This window comes from Cibotium barometz, chromosome 32, assembly GCF_041138505.1.
Source record: "Cibotium barometz isolate CiBa-2024 chromosome 32, ASM4113850v1, whole genome shotgun sequence".
Taxonomy (NCBI): domain Eukaryota; kingdom Viridiplantae; phylum Streptophyta; class Polypodiopsida; order Cyatheales; family Cibotiaceae; genus Cibotium; species Cibotium barometz.
In genome coordinates, this window is record NC_141077.1 from 31999203 (window position 1) to 32021941 (window position 22739).

The 22739-nt window shown below is 44.5% G+C and overlaps 1 protein-coding gene across 1 annotated transcript in view; it reads left to right on the forward strand.

Annotated features, from left to right (window-relative positions):
* The window catches only part of LOC147620095 (histidinol-phosphate aminotransferase, chloroplastic-like), a 71550-nt gene that overhangs the window by 27215 nt on the left and 21596 nt on the right, over positions 1–22739 (forward strand). Inside the window, exons 2-6 of the mRNA XM_086772273.1 lie at positions 4913–4996; positions 5224–5378; positions 5519–5616; positions 5709–5817; positions 5947–6104. Of these exons, the coding sequence (XP_086628399.1) occupies positions 4913–4996; positions 5224–5378; positions 5519–5616; positions 5709–5817; positions 5947–6104 (604 nt within the window). The remainder of the gene's footprint in view (positions 1–4912; positions 4997–5223; positions 5379–5518; positions 5617–5708; positions 5818–5946; positions 6105–22739) is intronic.

The window sequence follows — 22739 nt, forward strand, 5'->3', positions numbered from 1 at the left end:
GCCCTTAAATGGTGCTGAAAATGGTCCAAATGGACAGCCAGAGATGGCAGAAGATATCCCTATGGATATACCACAGTTAGAAGAAATACCGGGCATGATTTTTCAGCCTTATGGCATGGAACAGGAGCCACCAATGGGTGATACGCAGGCTGGACAGCAACCTGTAAATGATGGTCATTGGGTACGGAGGTCCACAAGACCCTCCAGAGCCCCTGACAGGTTTGTTCCAGGGGTTGACTACTTGATGCTCACTGACTGTGGGGAGCCCTCATGTTATAAGGAGGCTTTACAGAGGGCAGACAAAGCTCTATGGGAGCGTGCCATGAAGTCAGAGATGGATTCTCTGCATAAAAATGGAACTTGGAAGTTGGTGCATTTGCCTGCAGGCAAGAAGGTTTTGCCATGCAAGTGGGTTTATAGGCTCAAAGTTGCACCAGATGCAAAGCCAAGATACAAAGCCAGGTTAGTGGCTAAGGGCTTCAAGCAGGAATATGGTGTGGACTTTGATGAGATCTTCTCTCCAGTGGTCAAAATGACCACACTTAGAGCTGTGTTAGCTTTGGTTGCGCATGATGATCTGTACTTGATTCAGATGGATGTGAAGACTGCTTTTCTTCACGGTGATCTCCATGAGGAGATATATATGCAATAGCCAGAGGGTTATGCAGTAAGTGGAAAGGAGAAGCTTGTATGCAAGCTGAAAAAGAGTCTTTATGGGCTCAAACAGGCACCAAGAGAATGGTATCATAAATTTGATACATTCATGAAATCTCAGAAATTCAGGAGAAGTGACATAGATCACTGCTTGTACACCAAGAAAGCTTTGGATGGCAGTCTATTGATCCTCATCTTGTATGTTGATGATATGTTGATTGCCGGGAAATCTCGTAAGGAGATGGATACCTTGAAGCTGAGGCTGCATCAAACCTTTGATATGAAGGATTTGGGTGATGCAAATCACATCTTGGGTATGCGGATACTTCGGGACAGAAATCAGCATGTGTTGTATTTGTCTCAGAAGGAATACATTGGCAAAGTTTTGCAGAGGTTCAATATGGACGGGGGGAAGAAGACTAGTACTCCTTTGCCTCCATATGTGAAACTCAGTGCTATGGACAGCCCACAGTCAGATAGTGGCAGGGCTGATATGGCTAAGATTCCGTATGCTTCAGCTTGTGGCAGTCTCATGTATGCCATGGTTGCTACTAGGCCGGACATTACATTTGCAGTGGGAGTGGTTTCTAGATACATGGCCAACCCTGGCAAGAAGCATTGGGAAGCAGTGAAAGGTGTCATGAGATACCTGAAGGGCGCACAGGATATGTGCATTTGCTTTGGCAAACAGGATGCATTAGTGCATGGTTACACGGATTCGGATTATGCCGGTCATCCAGATAACCGGAAGTCTACTACCGGTTATGTGTTTACATTCACAGGAGGTGCTGTGTCATGGATATCCAGGATGCAGAAGTGCACAGTCTTATCTACTACAGAGGCCGAGTATATTGCAGCCACTGAGGCTTGCAAGGAGGCATTATGGCTATCTCGGTTAGTGGTTGATTTGGGCTATACAGGGGATATTCCATTGTTGCATTGTGACAGTCAGAGTGCCATCCAGTTGGCAAAGAACCCTGTCTTTCATGCAAAGACGAAGCATGTGGATGTGAAGTATCACTTCATCAGAGAGGTGATAAAGAACAAGCAAATTCAGCTGGTTAAGATTCATACGGATGACAACCCGGCTGATCTGTTGACAAAGAGTTTGCCTCCGGAGCGGTTTGCTCATTGCAGACACTTGATGGGCATTGGATGAGGCCATTTTCAGCCTTGATATGGCCTTGTATATTATCATGTATATGCTGATTTTTCTTTTCCTTCATCTTTAAGTGGGAGGTTGTTGGGGTAAAGGCATTATGCCCACCCTTATAGTGTGTACAAGCCCATAAGTTATAGTACATAGTACACTTAGTACATTTAATGTACTAAGTGCACTATGTGTACTAGTGCAATATACATGTGTGATAGGGGAGTCACACACTCATGCTATTGATGAGTTGACTTATCCCCACAACTCTCTCTCTCCCTTGTTCTCTCTATGTATGTCTCCCACATGAATCTCTAACCCTAATCTCTTCTCCCATTCAGGGAGGAGATCCGGACACGAGGAGATCTTCTTCAGGTCCAGGAGCAGTTTTCCGGAGCAGTAAGAGGCAGTCATCTTTTGCCTTGTCGCGGACAGAGGCAAAGTACCGAGCTGCTTGTGATGCTGCTTGTGAGGTGGTGAGGATGCAGAGGTTGCATTGCAGGTTTGGGCTTTCACTTGAGGAACCCATGGTCATCGAGAGGCACTTTGTTCGTGAATAGATCGTTGCTGATGACATCTTGCTAGAGTTCTGTTCGACGGAGGACAGTACTGTGGACCTCTTCACGAAGTCGCTCTCTCAGGATTTGCTCAGGCGGCACCCCAGCTCCGAGTGGTTGGTTTCACAGCTAGGAGCTGAGAGGGGGTGTTAGAAGTCATCTCCTGTCTAGTTTTTATACACCAGGTCCTTTGTTGTGGGTGTGCCCGCCCTTATGAGGTGTTTTATCATTTTTCCCCACTTCGCATTTTTCCCTTATTTTTTCCATTTTTTCTGTGGGCAGGAGGACCCTGAGCTTGGCCGACTGCATCTGTGACATGGCCGACTGCACTGCATGAGTCGTGGGACTCTTCTGGAGCTATCCGACCCATTTTGATGCTTGCCGACTGTGATTATCCAGTTGTGGAGGTTCTTGTGTCCAGTTGGCTGCCCTATAGCAGGCCGACTGCTGATGTGGGGGCATATAAATAGGCCCCCAGCCCCCATACCACTTGTGTATCATACCGGGATCTTCTTGTGTATATAGAGCAGAGTTACACGCCTATATCTCTCTCTCTCTCTTGTGCTGTATTTTTTCTGCATGCGTTTTGCTCTAGTGTTCCCAGATCTGGTCATCATCTCCGCTGCGTATTCTGACAGTTTTGTATCTGTGGAGACTTTCTTCTGTCACAGGAGTTTACAAGTTTTGGAGGAGAGTAGTGATCTTTTCAGAGATCTTGAGCAAAGTTTATTTTGTCTGAGCCTGTGTTCTTTGTAGTATTTGTAGAGAAAGGAGGGTGTTTTGGTTGTGAGGTGTGATCCTTTCACATGGATCGCTTGTTTGTTGCCGATTCTATGGATCTGATTCTACTTATGGAAGAGTCTTTTGCTATCGGTGATGCTTTTGAGGACCTTGTTACCACTGCAGTTTATATTCATGCTTCCCTTCCTCATTGTGAGGAGTCTACCTCTGTCTCTCTTTGTGATTCTTTTGAGGATGCCCCTCCCCCTACTAGTTCTGCATTGGGTTTGATGCGGTGTGCAGGTTTGTTTTGGAGGATGGACTTTTGGACCTGGTGGGATGCTTTGGATTTGTGGTTGCTAACTGTGCCTGGGGCACATGGATACTTCGAGAGTTTTTCAGAATTAGGTTGGGCTTGTATTAATCCGATGACATCATTTTTTAGAGGGGGATGTGGAGTCCTTTCATCTGGCAATGCCCGTCTCAGTGGAGTGTGCTTATGTACAGCATTGGGCAACTCGTGGTATAGAGTTTGAGCAGATCATAGTCACCAAAAACGAGAAACGGGAATGGAAACGTTTGAGGAATGGAAACGGGGAAATAAGTTTTTAGGGGTGGAAACAACCGTTTCCTGTGACAACATCACTTGGGAGACGAGAAACAGCCATGGAAACGGATGGGGTCCTGAAATGGAGGAACGTGTTTTTAGGGGCTGAAACGGCCGTTTCCTGTGACTTTGGAGTAGATGGACCCCATCTTTTCTATAGGGTCTTTACATCTTGCGATGCCGACCTTTCCAGAGGATGCTTCTTTTCAGGATTTGGCAACTCTTTTTACAGAGTTTGAGCATATAGACTCAGAGGGTTCTAGTGAGGAGCAGCGTGCTTCTCCCAAGATTATTTGCGTAGCCTGCCCAAAAAAAAGGTAAGCAATGCTTGCATGGTCGTGCTCGTCTCATTGTACTCGAGGGAGAGGTGAGATCCTTGCTTGAATAGCGCGGAACGGTCTTCCTTCTTCGCAAATAGAAATGAGGTAGAAAAAGAAATGTGATTGGGCTGAAAAATGTACTCTATACGATATGTTTCCCCTCTATGATCTTGCTTAGGCAGTATGGAAACTTACATGGGGGTTGAGCATTTGCTACCAAGTCCTGGATGCAATGGCAGCATCTGAGGTGATTAACTCAGAGCCAAAAAGTCGTTTGCAAATTTTTTAAAGACTGTCTTTATCTTATCCAAACATGAAGTGAGATTTGGCTTGTTGTGAACATTACATCGTGAACACCTTAGGCACCCTGCTACTACGGGCACACTAATTTTGTCACTTCACCAACCTTGGCACCTTCTGTGGAACATTCCCATGCCAAGTAAGTGTGTGTTCCCACCATTGGATCAAAGGATCATATCTATAAAAAGATTGTTTCTACAAATGGTGAATGTCCTCTTGATTTACCCTTTTAAATGGAGCTCCAATAAAGTTTCCAAGATATTGTCAGGTAAGCTTTGCAGAAGTGATTTAATCAGCTTAATAAAATTTCAGATTTGATTGCACAGACAGTAGAATTGAACAACCATCCACAAATACATGGTGCTGGGAACCAACATACACTTAGGTTTCTGCACATAAAAATCCTTCTATATGCCATTCGTCCAGGTGTGAAAATGCATCCACGTGTTAGTAGTTACTTATGTACACCCCCTTGTTGTAGGCATTCTTATTGTTGGCGTGCTTCAGATGGTTAGTGTGGCTTTTTTTGTGTCTTCTGTCTCTCTATTGGCTCTCTTGACATGGTGCTTGTGGTTGATTCACATTCTTAGGCGTTTTTCACTAGGTTCTTTCTGCAAAACTTGGAAGAGAACCTAAGGATATCGTGAAGCTTGATGCAAACGAGAATCCCTATGGGCCGCCTCCAGAGGTAATGTGGTTTTGGGTCTTCATATACATATCAACATAAATTATTGCTCTGTTGTGGTGTTTCCCTTTCTAGTTCTACCAATGTATCATCATTCAAGTAATGAGTCTATCATCCATTTCTTGTGTTTCTGCATTCCAAACGCACATGATTTTAGTGGCGTAAGCTATAAGACATAGTGGAAACTATTGAATGTGCTAGCTCTCACACTTTATTTGGCATGCTAACAGGTTTTAGTGGCTTTAGGGCAAATAGAGTTTCCGTACATATACCCTGACCCTGAGTCAAGGCGCTTACGATCTGCACTTGCAAAAGATTCGGGTTTAGATGCAGAGTATATTCTTGTTGGGTGTGGTGCAGATGAGCTTATTGATCTTATAATGCGGTACAGAAAGTTCTTCTGAATCTGGGTCTTGTGCATGGCCTTACACAATGTTTACTTTATATTTGACAATGAAGGTAAATAATACGATTCTCGTATCATTTCGGTAAAATGTAGTTTTATATCAATGCTTTTTTTCCCAGGTGTACACTAGAGCCTGGTGACAGAATTATAGATTGTCCACCTACGTTCACAATGTATGTGTTCGATGCTGATGTGAATGGGGCTAAAGTCATAACAGGTGCTTTTTGGAATCTTCGTGTTGCTGTCTTTCTTCCTCTGGGTCAGGTGTCTTTCTGATGCATCCTTGTTTTTCTCTTTCAACATGTGCAGTCCCACGTCGGTCGAATTTCAGTCTGGATGTTGAAGGTATCATAAATGCAGTGAACCAGCATTGCCCAAAGGTCATCTTTTTGACATCTCCTAATAATCCAGACGGCAGGTGTGATGCATAGAGAAATCATTTCTAGAAACCTTTTGTATTTTGGTAGTGCTGCCATCTTCCTAGAATTTAAGATGTTCTTGATGGACTGAATTTTTTAAATTAAGTTTGCATTTGTCGGTGTGACAGTCTGATAACAGAAGCAGACCTCTTGGAAATTTTGAAGCTGCCAGTTTTAGTTGTTTTGGATGAGGCTTATATAGAGTTCTCAGGAGAGCCCTCCCGCATAACCTGGGTGAAGAACCATGAAAATCTTGTTGTGCTGCGCACTTTCAGCAAACGTGCAGGTTTGCCACAAAGCTAGTAGACTGAGCTAAACGTTTTAGTGTAATTTTTTTGGTGAGTTTTTCCTACTGCTAAGGTACCAGGGTTTGAACCTGGGACCTGCTGTTAAGCAGGCCCACTCGAACTAGAGCCAGCTGGCACTTTCAGTAAAAGTTACTAAGGATCTTGTTGAAAAGTAGAATGTTTTGTTTGTAAATCTTTTGGGTCCTTGCCCCTTTGGTCTGCCTAGCCAACTAAGCGGTGGTGCTCAGCTCAGCCTAGCTGGCACACCTTAGCACGGGCTCCGCCACTCTGGGTAGTGAAAATGGGTGGCGCCGAATTGTCCGAAGTAGCAGGCGCGCGGGGCGAGTCGTTCGAAGCAGCAAGCATGGTGATACGTTACAAGCAACACCTTGCTCTGATGTCTTAGAGAAGGTTATGGTGGGTGGTAGATCACCATGGTGAAGATAGAGGGAGAGGACTGTTGAGAGAGAAGGAGAGAAAGAAAGAGCCAAAGCTAGAGAGAGATGGTTGCACGACTCAAATACGGATTTGATTTATTTAAAATGAAGTACAATTGCTTGTTATATAGGCCTTTCTTACACGAAACCCTTTGACCCTTATTTAATGCGTGCTTATCCACTCTCCTAAGAGGTGGTTCACACACAGACTCACACATGCACACTACCAGCCTTTTAAGGGGCTGTTCACAGTGTTACACACATATAAGCTCCGATTTATCGGATATCCCAACGAGGGTTAACCTAGAATTAGGGTTAAGGCTTAACCAAGGGTGTGGGGACCTAGAGGTTTACGCATAGGCTAATGGTGCTAGCAAGAAGAGGTCTAGATTGGCCGTGGGATTGGAAATAATAGCCACAGGCTAATAGTAATAACTAGGACTAATAATGGCTAAAAGCTTATAAATAAAGTAAGAAAGCTTTATAATAAAAGCAAGCCACTTATAGCGAGGTTATTACCATGTAAGTGACTTGGGGTCACTTATTAGACACAAGAGATCAAGTAGCCATGTGGTAGCTTGGGGTTGCCAAGAAGTGTGCAGGATCTCTTGGTGATGGAGTTGTTAGATGGTTGATTCGGCTTGGTGGTATGGGACGCCAGGGGGCATTGGTGATTGGTAGGCTCACGACAATCGGATCTCAGGCTCGGGGGTGAGTCCGGAGACTCTATGGTTGGGTGGTGAGTTGCTAGCCACAATCCATGTCACGACCCTGTGTTTTTCTCTGGACAGTATGTAGGTGTGCACGGGGACATGGTGGACAGTGTGAGTGGCATCAGTTTGGAGTTAAAAAGGAAACCCATGTGTGGACAACCCCAAGTGTGAAGGGGACAAAGGAATTAAAATTTAAAAGGTTTTATAACCTTTGGTGGCCAAGAATTAAAGTTCAAAAGGTTTTATAACCTTGGGTGGCCCCTAGGAAGGTTTTATAACCTTGAGTGGCCCCTAGGCTATTTATGGGGGCTACTCCAATTTTGGAGGACATGCCTTTCTCTCTCATGCTTTTTGGGAAAGTGTGCTGGTGGCCAGCGCTGAGTTCTGGTTTTCTGGGAAAAACAGCTACAGGTGGGCTGTGCTTCAGGCTTACTCTTGCTTTTTGGAGAAAACAGGTGCAGGCGGGTCTGCGCAGCTGAATAACCTTGGCTTTTTGGAAGGACAGCAGGCGGGCTGTGCTACAGAAGTTACAGGTGCAGCTGAATAGCTCCTTAGGCATGCTTTTGGGAGAGTAAAGGGCTGGCTGCTGTATTGTGCTACATAACAGAGACATAGGCCTTCTTTCTCTCTCTCTCTCTTTAGCTCTTGGAGGACTTATTGGCTACTGTGTTGCAGAGTATACAAGCGCCTGCAGGATCTTCTTCTCTCTCCTTTGCTTTTGGCAAGAAGAAGCTGAACTGTTGTTCGTACAAACAGTGCTGGACATAGAAGCGTGGATTGTAGGAGGGAGTACAAGGCTGGGCAGCAAATTCAGCTATGTGCTTGGGTTTCCGGCTGCAAGTACAGGTCACTTGAATGTGTTCCTTGGCATGGGAGTAATGCAAGCTCGCATGGCTGCATGCTCATGGAGCAGATTGTTTTCTTCTTGCTGGAAAGGAACAGAGGGACCTGAAGTTATGGGCATCTCTATGTTTCGAGATGTTTCACGAGGGAACAGGTAACTAGATGTATGCCGTTGTTGTTGGCACTGTTGTTGGAATGGTTTTGTATGGAAACATGACAAAGGTTTCAAAGGGAAACATGCCTAAGGGTTTCACGTGGAAACAGGTCGTAGGTTTCTCGAGGAAACATGTTTATGGTTCTCCAGGAGATAGGTCACATGCAGGCAGAAGGTACAGGAATGGACACATGTTTGGTACAACCTTGCTACTGATTGGACAGGGGACAGGGAATCCATGACAGAGATGGATAGTATCCTTGGAAGGTAGAGAGGGTTGGTATAGGTGTGTCGACTGTATGGTATGCTGTGCTGTGATGCAAGTTCTCTTATGGAAAACAGTTTGGGAGTCTGTGTTGTAATGCAGAAGCACTGGATGTGTCAGGGTGTGATGCTGTTCATAGGGTGAGAGGCTATGGATGGTTGTGGCAACCGTGATCATGGGAGAAAGCTTCTGTATGCAGACTCAATGTGTGGGAGTCTTTTGATGTGAACAATGGCTGGACTTGTTTGTGGATGCCGAGTGGATATGAAGCCATGATGCAGGGTCTTTGCAGGCTTCAGGAGTTCTACTGTGATGGCTGAGTTTCCGGCCTTACTGTAATCAAAGCTCTCTTATAATCAATTAAAGAAATACCGCAAGGGACGCCACTACTTTTTGGGGCCAATCGGTGTCCGTGTACTATTTGCAGGAGCACTCTAGCTCCCCCTGTTTGTTTTCCTTTTCTTGGTCCTCAAAGGTGTTGAAGTGTTTTGTGTGCAAGTTTGTTTTTGCACCGCCCTTTGGTTTCGTATGAAGGCTGGAGGTCGGTTTACGATCCATCGCGGTCATGCCATGCGTACGGCATTGGGTCTATAGAAACCTTGCCAGGGTTTTTCGAGTATGTCCTCTTTCCTAATCCTATGGTTGGGTGGTAAGCTTGCCTGCACCTCTTCTCTAATCTTGTTTGGATTGTGTTTAGGAGACCTTGGTTAGACAGGCATGGGAGGCCTCTTACACTTGGTATCAGAGCGACCTAAACATAGAGTCTACAAAGGTTTGCGTGTCTTTCATGGTTTCTCTGCTCGAGTCTCAGAGGCGAGCGTGCTCGTCTCTGACCCCGGCTCGAAAAACAAAAACAAAAAAATCTTTCATGGTTTATTCATGTCGAGATTCCCCGGTATTTCTCCTAGCACCGTAGCTTGCTTTTTGTCTCATAAGAAGTATGCTTTCTAGGGTTACTGGCATGGTTGTTTCTGGATTCTGAGAGGGAATATGGAGAGTCATGCGCGTTGTAGATGTATAGAAGAACCCTTATGAAACCCTAGTACCTCTCTGGTTGATGCCCAAGCAGGCTTCAATTTATCCTCAAGAGTCTACCCTTGACATGTCTTGTATACATGTAGGCAAGAGGTGTTGAGGGGCTGATTGACAGAGGCTTATGTGCGCAGCAGAAGGGTCTGGTGTGAAGAAAAGCATGGCAGGGCGGCTTCTTACAGGGCAGGGCTGCACAGCAGAGTAGAGAGAGAGTAAACCAAGGCGGCCAGCAGAGGGTGAACAGTCAGTGCATCCAGCTGGATATGCGCCTGTACACGGGTATGGACAGGAGGATGTTGGGCGTTGCCTGCACATGCTGCCAGCGAGAGAAAGCGCAAGTTGTTATGTTTTGATGTTGTTTCTTAAAAAACCAAAAGAGAAAGCATGCGTGCTGTTTTTAAGAGAAACCTTCTAAATAGAGCAACTTCAGCGGGTTCAAGAAGGGGAGAGCTTGCTTTATTTTTTAAAAAAGTAGTATGGGCGTTCTTTTTTTGGAAAAAGGCCATGTGTGGCGTATATAATAAAGCACATCTTAAGCATTAAACCATCAAACGAAGCTCTTATTCAGCGTGGGACAAAATATCCAAGGAGCAGATTTTGCACCTCTCTTCTTGTACACGGAGCTTGGGGAAGGCTTTGGTTTCTTTCTACATCCTAGAGTTTTTTTTGGGGGAGAGGAGGGAGAGAACTCAGGAAGTGGTTGATGCATGGCTTAATAGGTGAAATTTTGAATACCATCCTCTCCAGGATGCTCGGAAGATTCAGATGGTGCAAGGCCTCTTGAAAAGGAAAGCCCTGTCATGGTGGAGAGAGCTTTGGAACAAGCCTATTGCTTGGGCTAGTTTCGGTCAGATGTTTAGGGATGAGTTCCTCTAGGTGGAGGATGAGTATGACGTGGTATCCAGGTTTACAGAGTTGGATATGAAGACCATGTCTTTTGGCACGTGTTTGCACAAGTTTAGAGAGTTGCAGGCGAAGATGACGCATATGGATGCGGTCACCTTGCTTGGATTTCTTATGCAGGAATTGTCCCCAGGATCATAAGCTTCAAGTGAGGAACAATAATTGCAAAACACTTGAGGATGCTATCCGTTTTATAAAGATCTATGAAGAGAGAGTTGCTGGGAAGAGTAAGAAGAATGTTCCTTAGAAGTTGAAAGGTAACTACGAACTAGATGCCAAACGTAAAAAAAAGGTTAAGGTTTGTGAAGGCTTTTACAACTCAGAATAAGACCTAGACTTCGGGTCAACTAAATTCCAAGAAGACTCAGAGGACTGATCCGAGCCTTCAAAACATCTGGGAGGGCCGTGCTTTATTTGTGGCCAGATAGGCCATTGGAAAGGGAGCTACCCTCAAGCGCAAAAAAGGCAGAAGCCGTGTCACACACACACACACACGGTGACTGTCATGGCCCTGTGAAAATGGAACAGTACAAGTGTGGGCATGGTGGTTGCAGAGTCAGAATATTTTATGATTCACATGGGGGGTGCCCGGACAGAGTTTAAGATGTGTGGACATCCCTAGGTGTGAAGGGGGGAACTAGAAACATTAAACTTTAATGTTTATTAAAGTTTGCCCCTAGGCCTTAGTGGCCCTAGGAACTTATTAAAGTTTGGGGCCCTAGGGATTATTTTGGGGAGGAGCCACTTTTGGAGTAAGTGTATCTCTCTCTCCTCTCTCTCTCTCTAGCTTTTGGAAAAGAGGGAATCGTGGAGTTCTTCAAGCGCATATACACAAGCGTGGAGAAGTGGAAGGAGAAGGGCGACTGCTGAAGACTGTTTGCTGCTGTTTTCCCTGTGCAAACCAGCCGTACAGCCCTGTACGGACAGGCTGCAGGCTCTTTCTTGGTCCACGCTACACACAGGCGGCTGCTGAATTCTGCTGTAAGCACTCTTTCTCTGCTGGATTCTCTGCGCACAGGTCCTGTGCAGGCTGTACCAGCAAGTACACAGCCAGTACAGTACTGTACGGCTGCCGCACATTGTACGGACAGCCAGGTACAGCAAGTACAGTTGCTGCAGGCGGTGCAGACAGGTGCTAGACAGGCCTGGTTACACAGATTCAGGCGACCAGAATCAGGACAGCAGGCTGATTGTGCAAGTACAACTCTTGGCACGTATCCCGAGGTGGTACAGACGGGTACAGTGCTGATTTTCAGATCTGTATTTTCAAGGACAGCATAAGAGTGAACATCAGGAGGAGGATACAGGCAAGTACAAGCACATGTGTGAAGCAGGATTGTGGATACAAGTGCCTGCAAGTACAGATTGGTGTTGTTGCTTCCTCCAGTGCTGTTTCACGAGCTGAATTTGGTAAGCTCCGTTTCTGTTCATCTATCTCTCTTTCTACTGCTTGATGTCTGTTGCAGATATGAGTTATCTTGCCGCTTGTGAGAGGAGGGGTATGGCAGATTGACAAGGGTTGAGACAGAGTTTGGACAGCACATGTATGTTTGAGCTGAGATGATGTATCATGCACTTGAGTTATGCCAGATGTATGCCCATGGCTCGCCTGCTTAGTGATCTTGGCTGATCAGAGGGAGGCACAGTGTGTTATTTAGAGACACAGATCTGTGTGCATAGATCCTCTGTGCTAAGAAGGATTTGTGGGCCGTCAGATTGGATATACAGGTGTAAACTCTTGGCTGATCTTTGTGTTGTACTCAGCCATTCATTTTATTATAATTGAATAAAGAAATACCGCAAGGGGCGCCAAGCTTTGGGGCCAACAGGTGTCGCTGTGTTTTCAGATTTGGGCACTCTAGCTCTAATCTGCTTTGTTTTCACATCTAGACTACAAGTGGACGGGTGATTGCTAATCTACCGCACTCTGGTTTTCTATCAGAGGCCGGTTTCAAGGTTCCGTCGCCGGGACCAATCATCAACTTTCTGAAGGGGGTGAGCTTGTGGTTGCTTTGAAGAAAGCCATCGCTGGAAATTCAGCAATCATGTCTGATACAGAGGATGAGTACTTCTATCATGAAGAAGAAGAGCAAGAGACTTCTCCTGAAGAGATGTATCTGAGGATATTTTTGCAGGAGAACAGGCTGTAGATGTTGAGCCTTATGAGGATGTAACACAGCCAGAAGATGTGCATGGTAAAGAGGATGATGATGCTCGGTTCAAAGATCGCTTGGCTAGTGTTATGGATACTTTTATGCAGCAAACACAGAGCGAGAGATTTGCTGAATTTATGAGATCCCGCATAGAGCCCCGCACAGAGCCCGAGAAAAAGAAGAAGAAGGTTCGTTCGAAGAATCTTCCACAGGGTCATAGTGGTGCCATCCCACAGGAACCATCTTTTGGCCAGTTTCCGAATATGCAGCATGCTTATGGTGCAAACTCTCAGAGTTCCTTCTATGGACAGCCACCTATTCCTCAGCAGAAGTTAGAAGAATCTGCCATGACTTCAAAAGGAAGATTGGGATTTGTAATTGCCATTACTGGGGTTGTTGTCAAAGCAACCTTTAGCTTATCAAAGGCGTGAGAAGCATCATTTGTCCATTGAAAAGCAGGTGTTGACTTTTAAACCTCTGTCAATGGTGATGCAATGGCCGAAAACTTATACACCTTTGTATGATAAAAATTGGCAAGACTCAAGAATGATTTGACATCATGAACATTCTGCGGCGTCGGTCAATCCTTAATATAACAATGGAAACACCATCATCTGAAATAATGTACCCAAGATACTTTAACGATGCCTTGAAAAATTCACTTTTCTGTGGATTAATAAAAAGTGCATTGTCGCGCAATATCTAAAAAACTTGATGTAGATGCCTGTTGTGCTCATCGATTAAAGCACTAAAAAACAAGATATCGTCAAGATAAATTATCGTGAACTTGTCTAGAAATGGTCGAAAAAGGTCATTCATGAGACTCATAAAAGTTGCTGGGACATTGGTTAACACGAAAGGCATGACCAAATATTCATAATGTTCATACTTCGTGTGGAAGGCAGTCTTGCGTTCATCACTTCACGAATATGGATTTGATGATATTCTGACTTTAAATGAATCTTCGAAAATACTTTGGCATAAAGCAACTGATCAACTAGTTTATCAATTTGAGAAAGAGGTTATTTATTCTTGATAGTGAGTTTGTTAAGGACACAATAATCAATGCAAATTTGCATTGACTTATCTTTCTTTTTCACGAGCAGAACTGGTGCGCCAAAAGGACTCTCTTGGGACGAATATGGCCTTTGTCCAAGAGCTCCGTTATTTGGCGTTGAAGTTCTTGTGATTCATTAAAAGAGACTTGATATGGAGCGGCGAATTGCCAAGAAGTAGATCAATTGGATGATCCACTAGTCACCAAGGAGACAAAACTGGGGGTAATTCCACAAGAAAAAGATCCAAATGTGGGACAAAGAAGGGTTGAACTAAATATGCCACCTTTGAATTATGTATGGTCAGGCATTGTCTCCTCTGGAATAAACCATTAAAAGTGTCGAAGAACAACCTACCCACCGCTTCGCTTGAAGTGTGGACAAGGTTGCTGTGGAGGGTTGATCGCGAATGCCTTGGAGATTGGTCCATGCCATTTTTGAGAAAGTGTAAGGTGTGGCTAGGAAAATTGATGAGAGGGTCATACTAATATAACCATTGTTGACCCAAGATCATGTCATATATGGATAGGGGCACAACCTCAAAGTCCATCTTATCACGATATTGGTGAATTCGAAAGGAAAGTTGAGCAGCCATGGTGTTGCACTTGAATCTAGACATGTCTGCCAACTCTATCTCATAAGTGTAGACCATGTGGCCATTTGTAAAGTGATGTTTGGTAATATATCTTCTATTACGAGAGAGAGAGAGAGAGAGAGAGAGAGAGAGAGAGAGAGAGAGAGAGAGAATCTAGACTTTAAACTCTAAAGAGTAGAGTGAGTTAGTAGAGAGAGAGAGAGAGAGAGAGAGAGAGAGAGAGAGAGAGAGAGAGAGAGAGAGATTGTAAGATAGAAAATGTGGACATTCTGTAACTTCATAGCTATAGGAATGAGAGAAGGCTTCAAATTCTAGACTTGCCTTATGCACTGCACAAGACAAGGTTATATATATATATATATATATATATATATAGAGAGAGAGAGAGAGAGAGAGAGAGAGAGAGAGAGAGAGAGAGAGAGAGAGAGAGAGAGAGAAATGAAATGAAATGAAATGTTATATTAACGTCTTCAAAAGGCCATAATGACCTATGAGACCAAAAGTTACATCATGGTGGATCTGATACAATGTCTGGATAAAAAAACCCAGAAAATGAAAAATAAAGATGATACTACTGGCACCTAGAAAATGAAACTGGAACTGGAAGGTACACTATGGAGGTACCTCCATCTCATAATATGTGCCGCATCGGACACTGGCGGATCTCCTCAATATCCTCTGTGGTCAGCACCCTGACTGGAGAGAGAGAGAGAGAGAGAGAGAGAGAGAGAGAGAGAGAGAGAGAGAGAGAGAGAGAGAGAGAATCTAGACTTTAAACTCTAAAGAGTAGAGTGAGTTAGTAGAGAGAGAGAGAGAGAGAGAGAGAGAGAGAGAGAGAGAGATTGTAAGATAGAAAATGTGGACATTCTGTATTAGACTTGCCTTATGCACTGCACAAGACAAGGTTAAATATATATATATATATATATATATATATATATATATATATATATATATATAGAGAGAGAGAGAGAGAGAGAGAGAGAGAGAGAGAGAGAGAGGTCGTTATGTAAGGTGGCAAGACGTTTTTTTTAAAATTTTAAAAAATTAATAAAAATCCCCTTTAACTAGCTTCTTCTTGAGGTTGGCAACGTGCCGAGTGGACGTGGCTGCATTTCTTGTGCAAGCTGTTTCGAAGCATAAGCCATTTCAAGTTGCAAGACGTGGGCGTTGCACTGTGTGTTGTTTCAAGTTTGTGTGGTTGGCTAGCGTCGGTGTGGCTGGCTGCTGGCCGCCGCTTGTAGGCACGTTAGGCGCTCATTAATGAGCGATGCGGCCAAGAAGTCGTGGCAGTAACCAAAAAACGGCAAAAAACTACGCGACGCGGCCATGATCTTTTTATTTGTGCGCGTCCGCTCCATTCAAACCAGCTGATCGTGGAATGCGTTTCAGGCATTCCAGGAATGCGTTCGAGGCGTTCCCAGTACGCATGCTAGGTGACAGGCTGCCTCAAACGTTCCAACACGTTTCTACGCTCCCTACGCAAGCTACATGGTGTTCCCACGTTCCTTGCATTCTGGAACGATGTTCCATGTGACTATGCTTCTAGAGTCTGTTCTTCCTTCATGGTGAATGCGGAAAAGTGTTGGGAAAACAAGCAGGTTTAGGACCACGGGAGGGTGCCCAAGGAGTGTCTTGAAGATAGCTAAGGTTATCGGGTGCCTCATCCATAAGAAGGTACGGGCTGGAAAGTGAAGCTTGAACCTATTTATTGGGCAATGGACAACTGGGTCCAAGTAATGTTGGGACTGGTTTTGTACTTGTACATGGTAACGTTGGCAGCCGATATGTGCTGTGTCCGAAAAATTATGAAGTGGCGGGTTTTTGAGATAAAGCAATGCAACATTGTTGTGCTTTTTTGTTATGTTGATGTATGGGGATTTTACAGGCACAAAATGCTGAAACGAACACACCTGATAATGCTGCAGAAAAAGGGAGAAACCATTGGCTGTTGCATTGGAGGAGGCTGCTGATTCATGCGTTGCAGAGAAGTAACAGTTTTGTTTTTGTTTTTGTTTTTGTTTTTTGTTGTTGTGTGTGTTCGCTCGCTCCATGTGAGGTTGGCCGATTATCTCTTTTTTTTTTTTTGGGGGGGGGGGGGGGGGAGTTTGTTCGTTGTTTGGGGCTGGCTATTAACAGCATGGCTGGGCATTGGGTGCATGTTTTTAAAAATAAAAATAAAAAAATGGTGTGCACGTTGGCCGGTTGGTTTGGCTGGGTTATGTGGGCTGCCACGTGCCTAAGGCTTTGAAGCCTTAGATACTAAAAGGCTAAGGTTGGTTTGTAAGGTGGCTGAGGTATGGAGCTATAATGCTTTGTTAAAAGCATTATTTAAAAAAAACATCAAAAGGCGTGTCTTTTCACATAGAGGTGGTGAGGCTTGCAAACGGCCGATTCAGCCTGAAGGGGAATGATCATGTGCGTGGAAGAGAGAAGGGGATCCTAAGCAAGCATTGTTTTAAGGCTAGAGACCCGGTGAGGCTAGAGCTTGCCATCGTTTTTTTTAAACTTGGTGTCGTAGAAAATTGGAGAATTTCATAAATTAGGCAAAATTGGGCAAAGGGGTCAAAATTGAATGGGACATTCTCTCGTGCTCTTCCATATAAACGCTGCTAAGGCTGATTTTCAGGTTAGGGCTGGTTGATTTTTAGGGTTAGGGTTTGGTTGTTGTAACCGCTCCCTACAAGAGGCCTACAAATCGGAAGATAAAATACACTTAACTAATTCAAACAATGGACAATACTTGCAACATTAAAACTGAAAATAACAAAGAACACTTGACACCATCACTGGGGCCGGAAAGGGCGGGCCCCAGCCTCAATACTGTTGTATTTCTTGGAGTATTTATATGTATAAGTGTTCACGGGCCCTAGGCCAGATTTCTCCATAACAAGGAGTGAGTACAATTGGTAAACAATAAGATGTTGTCGGTGAAGAATCAATTGTGTCGGAGTAGACCAAGTCACAAGTAATCTCCCACCTTCACTGGATGAACACTTGTCCTCACACTGGTCTTTCGGAACCGTGCACCAACAGGCATGCCCGTACTAACGCATGGCAAGGTGAAACTGCGGAGGGAGCAATACCTGGTGCTCCCGAATCTGCTTTGCTCTCAGTTTTCCTCATACCCCAGATAACCTTCATTGGCTTCTCAAAACGTGAGGGCGTGGTCAGGGTAATCATGGGAAAAAGTCACCATCTTGGTGGCCTTACCTAATGAAGGCAACAGGATGTGATATTTTTGCCTGACAAGACTTGTACAAACAATATTTAATTTTACCAATAACTGAATCTGAAAATACAAAATTAAATACCTGACAAAACATCCACAAATGTTGAAAATGGAGCTTGCACGTGTGACATCGCATAGAGGCCGGAATGGGTCGATCCCCCCCCCCCCTCCCCCCCTTGGAGTATTTTATTACCCAAGGAGAATAATATCATGTACAAGCTTTGAGGGCCTTACTCTCCCCACGGGAGATGCCGGATTATCCATATACAAATGCCATAACATAGCCCAACACGAGACAACCAAGCCGGAATGGTTGTAGAAATGCAGAGCCAACAATAAAATCCATATACTTCCGTGTGGGTACTGGTTCTTTTCCAAAAACCACGGGTCTTCATGCAATAGAGCTGGTACAGCAAGTACAACTCTCCATTCAGCTGGTACAGTAGGTACAATGATTGGTACAGTCTGTACGGTGGTTGGTACAGTCGGTACGGTGGCTGGTATAGCCGGTACGGTGGTTGGTACAACAGGTACAACAAGTACAAAAGCTGGTACAACAAGTATAATGGCTAGAAATCATAATAAATGATTAAATACCCTTGTCTTCAATATCTCTTCGCGATGGAAGCCTCCAAAACAGTCCCCAACAGTTGGTATTCTTCATGGGCAGCCTTCAAGAGAGTGAAAGAGAGTAGCCATCCTTAGGGCAGCCTGTAACGGTGGTAGAGGCTAGTGTGCAGCAAGAGAGCCTCTATTAATGAAGAGAGAGGGCTCCAATTTATAGATTTGGGCCTCCCATGAGCTAAAATGGTAAGAGAAGGCTACAATGACAAGTGGAGAGCCACACAATAGCTGAAGTGACAAGTGTGAGGCCACTTGTCTCACTTTGGTCCACTTTCTTGCCACATGTCCCAATCTAAGAGATGGGTCCTTCAAGAAACTTTATCTCTAGAAATATCCCAACTGGTAGACATTTTGTCATAGGCACTTTGCCAACTCTTGGTATCTGCTCAATTCCAGATGTAATGACGCGAATAGAATTTCCATCAGAGTTAGGCCAAAAATAGCAACTCTCCTAAATTTTAGGAGTGTGGTCCTTTGTATTCTAGGATAATCCCCCATTTCCAAAGCTTGTACTTTCCAAATATTTAGACATCCTGGAGTCCACCAGACCCCTTTCATATTGGGAAATGTCCAGGCTGGTGACAGCATGGGGCAAAGTTAGAGATTAGAATGCCTTGATTTTCTTTGACACAGGTGCTAGAGCCAACTTTATCTCATTAGATTTGGCTGGCAGATTGGGGATCCGCGCAGAGGAGATGGGGTCTTTTTATGAGGTTAATATGGCTTGTCCTGGATATGTAGAACTCGTTACCCCTATTATTGCGAAGTTGAGGCTTCATGTGCAGGGTTATGTGGATAGTGAGGAGTTCTTTATCATGCCACTTGATGCATGTGATGTTTTGTTGGGTATGCCATGGTGTCATAGAGTACATGCGGTGGTGGATACGTATAACAGGAAGATTACTTTGACTCATAGAGGGAAAGAGCATATTTTGGATGTAAAGCTTAGAGGGAAATTTGTTCCTATTGTATCGGCTTCGGCCATTTCATCAGTTATGAAAAAGCATCTTTTTGCGTACTTGGTTTTTGTAAAGGATGCAAAAGATAATGAGTCTAAATCTAATTTGTCTATGTTAGATAAAGACAGGACTGATTTCCTACGTGAGTACTAGGATTGTTTTTTCGAGACATTACCAGGAGAACTTCCTCTGGAAAGACCAGAAGATCATGCTATTGATCTTATTCCGGGGAGTACCCCACCAAATAGACCGCCGTACCGTGTTAGTGTAGCCCAACAAGAGGAAATTATGAGCCAGGTACAGGAGTTGTTGAAAAAGGGGTTGATTCAGCCTAGCTCATCACCCTTTTGCTCACTTGTGCTCTTAGTACAAAAGAAAGATGGTTCTTGGCGCATGTGTATTGACTACAGGGCGCTAAACAAGAACACCATCAAGAATCGATTCCCCATTCCGAGGATTGATGACATATTGGACCGCTTACAGGGCTCCACAGTCTTTAGTCAGATAGACTTGAAAAGCGGGTATCATCAGATATGCATTAGACCCGAGGATGTGCATAAGATAGCATTTCGGACCACTTTTGGGCTATATGAGTTCTTGGTCATGCCCTTTGGCTTGACAAATGTTCTTGTCACCTTTAACAGGATGATGGATAGGATTTCTCGGCCTCAAAGAGTGTTTGTGGGCACATTCTTTGATGATATGATTGTGCATTCACGCTCAGAGGAGGAGGATAGGAAGTATTTGGCCACTGTGTTTGAAGAACTCTGGAAGCATAGGTTGGTCATTAATGGCAAGAAGAGTGAGTTCTTCGAAGAGATACACTTCTTGGGACATATCGTGTCTAAAGATGGAGTCCGTATGGATCCTTCGGAAGTGGAAGCAATTCTCAATTGGCCAGATTTGAGGACCGTGCATGATGTGCGTAGCTTTTTGGGATTGTGTTTCTATTACAGGCGTTACATACTGTATTTTGCTGAGATTGCTTCGCCCCTTCATGCTTTAACAAAGAAGCCTTTTCGATGGGCTGATCAAAAAATTGCAGCCTTTAAAAAGCTTAAAGAAAAGCTTACTTTGGATCTCGTATTGGTATTATCGGATCTCTGAAAGGCTTTTGTTGTCCAGTGTGATAAATGTGGGAACAACATTGGGGCAGTGTCATGTGCATGTGTGCCCATGGACAAGTTCCTCAGCTAGTCCAATAGGGGCAGCCAGAAAAAGACCAAAGTTTAGGAGCATGCTACAGTTTTGGGCCAGTGTTGGACTTGGAGCAGGGCATGGAAAAGATGGAAGGTCTGCGTTTTTGCATCAGCATGTTCTAAATGGCGTTCAGGGCTAAAAGAAGACCCCTAGAGCTTCCACGTGTTACATTGGTATCAAAGCTTCAGGCTCAACAAAGCTAAACACTGATTCAGTCCCATATGATTTTGTACAGGTCCAAGGTACAAGAAAGTGCACGGGTACGAAGCCCAAGGCAAGGAACACAAGATCGAGAAGAGCTCCGAGGAGGTTTGTTGGTGGTGTACCACAAAGCTAGAGGAGATGGCAGTCCTGTGAGCCAGAGAGGTTCTCGGGCAACGGTCCCAAGGGAGGATTATCCTTCAAGGGGTGATGTGAGAGTGCCAGATTCATTTCTTAGGAATGAAGACCAAGATAGTGTCCAAAGTCAAGGCAGGAATGGATTGGGGACTGGATGGAACAGATGCATAGATCTTATTCAGAGTTGAGAGTGGTTTTGGAGACTATGCCGGGGTTTTTAGAGAAAGGGGTTGCCAGAGATGGATGGATGACAGAGGGACCCCTGGAACAGAATGGGACGATGACAGTCATCCGAGGAAAAAGTTGGAATCCCATCATCAAGTTTAGCAGAGGGGGATGTCATGTGCATGACAGTCATCCAAGGAAAAAGTTGGAATCTTGTCATCAAGTTTAGCAGAGGGGGATGTCATGTGCATGTGTGTGCCCATGGACAAGTAACTCAGCTAGTCCAGCAGGGGCAACCAAAAAAAGACCAGAGTGTAGGAGCATGCTACAGTTTTGGGCCAGTGTTGGACTTGGAGCAGGGCATGGAAAAGGTGGAAGGCTCTGTCGGCTGCACAGGAGGCTCTGTCGGCTTCACAGAACAAGGTTGGCTGCAAGCGCTTCAGGATATATGGATTTATGCCCAGTCGGCTGGCCGACCAGCAGTTGGCCAGCGTTTTATTTGTCCAAGGGCCTATAAGTAGGCAAGAATGCTCATTGGTAGAGTGATTCATTCCCTTAAGGAATGGGTCCTTAGAGTAGGACAGATTTTGGTGTATTCTACCTTTTATGAAGGCAGCCTATGGCTGTAGATTAGGGGTACCTTTTTGTACCATATGAATATACTGAATTTCCAGCCATATCTCTCTCTCTCTACTGTCCCTTCTGTTTGCGTTTTTGCATCAGCATGCTCTAGATGGTGTTTAGGGTTGAAAGAAGACCCCCAGAGCTTCCACGTGTTACAGGCAGTTCTCATGCAAGAAGGACATGTGATAGCCTATGAGAGTCGTATATTACAGAATGCCGAGAAGCATTTACAGGTTTATGAGAAAGAGATGTTGGCTGTAATCCATGCTCTTTCTACATGGAAACACTATTTGCTTGGGGCTAATTTCATTGTGCAGACAGATGATGAGAACTTGCGTTATTTCCTCACGCAAACTAAACTTTCTGAGAAGCATATGAGATGGGCCAACTTTTTGTCTATGTTCCACTTTTAGATTGTTCATGTGGAAGGCAAAAAGAATGTTGCGGCAGATGCTTTGTCACGCAAGCCACAGGTCTTAGCAGTTTCACTTGCTTATCATTATGAGCTTGATGAGATGAAAGAGCAGTATGCACAGGATGAGGATTTTGGAAGGGTCTATGATCAGATGTTTGAGGGTTAGCGGCATGATCATTATACTCTCAGGGATGGCTTTTTGTTGATGCATGGTAGATTGTGCGTTACCAAGCAGTTACGACTGAAGGTTATGATCGAAAGTCATGCTCCGTTGATGCAGGTCATAGAGGTATTGTCGCCACGGTAAAGGCAATTGAGGCTTTCTTTTATTGGCCAACCTTGAGAAGATATGTTGATGCTTTTGTTAGGCAATGCATCGTATGTTAGAAGGTGAAGTATGACCGTACGAGGGTTACTTTAGTCTTTACCTATTCTAGATAGACCATGGGAGAGCATTGCCATGGATTTTATATTTGATCTTTGGAGGACACAAACGGGGAATGATGGCATTTGGACTATCATATGCAGGTTCAGTAAGTAGGCTCATTTCATTTCCGTGCGTAAGAAGTTGATCACATGGTGAAGTTGTTCATGGCGAACATCTTCAAGTATCATGGCATGCCTTCGTCTATCATTAGTGACCGTGATCCACGGATGATGAGTTTATTTTGGAGACGGTTGTTTGACAACATGGGTACAACTCTCAAGTTTTCATCATCGTTTCATCCACAGACAGATTGAAACCGGCCTTAAGAAATTTGACGGGCGGTGAAACAAACACTCGCACACAAGACACTTCATCACCAATGGGGACCTGGAAAAGGAAATAAGCAGGGGGAGCTAGAGTGCTCCTGCAAATAGTACAAGGACACCGATTGGCCCCAAAACGCAGTGGCGCCCCTTGCGGTACCATGGATCCCACAAAC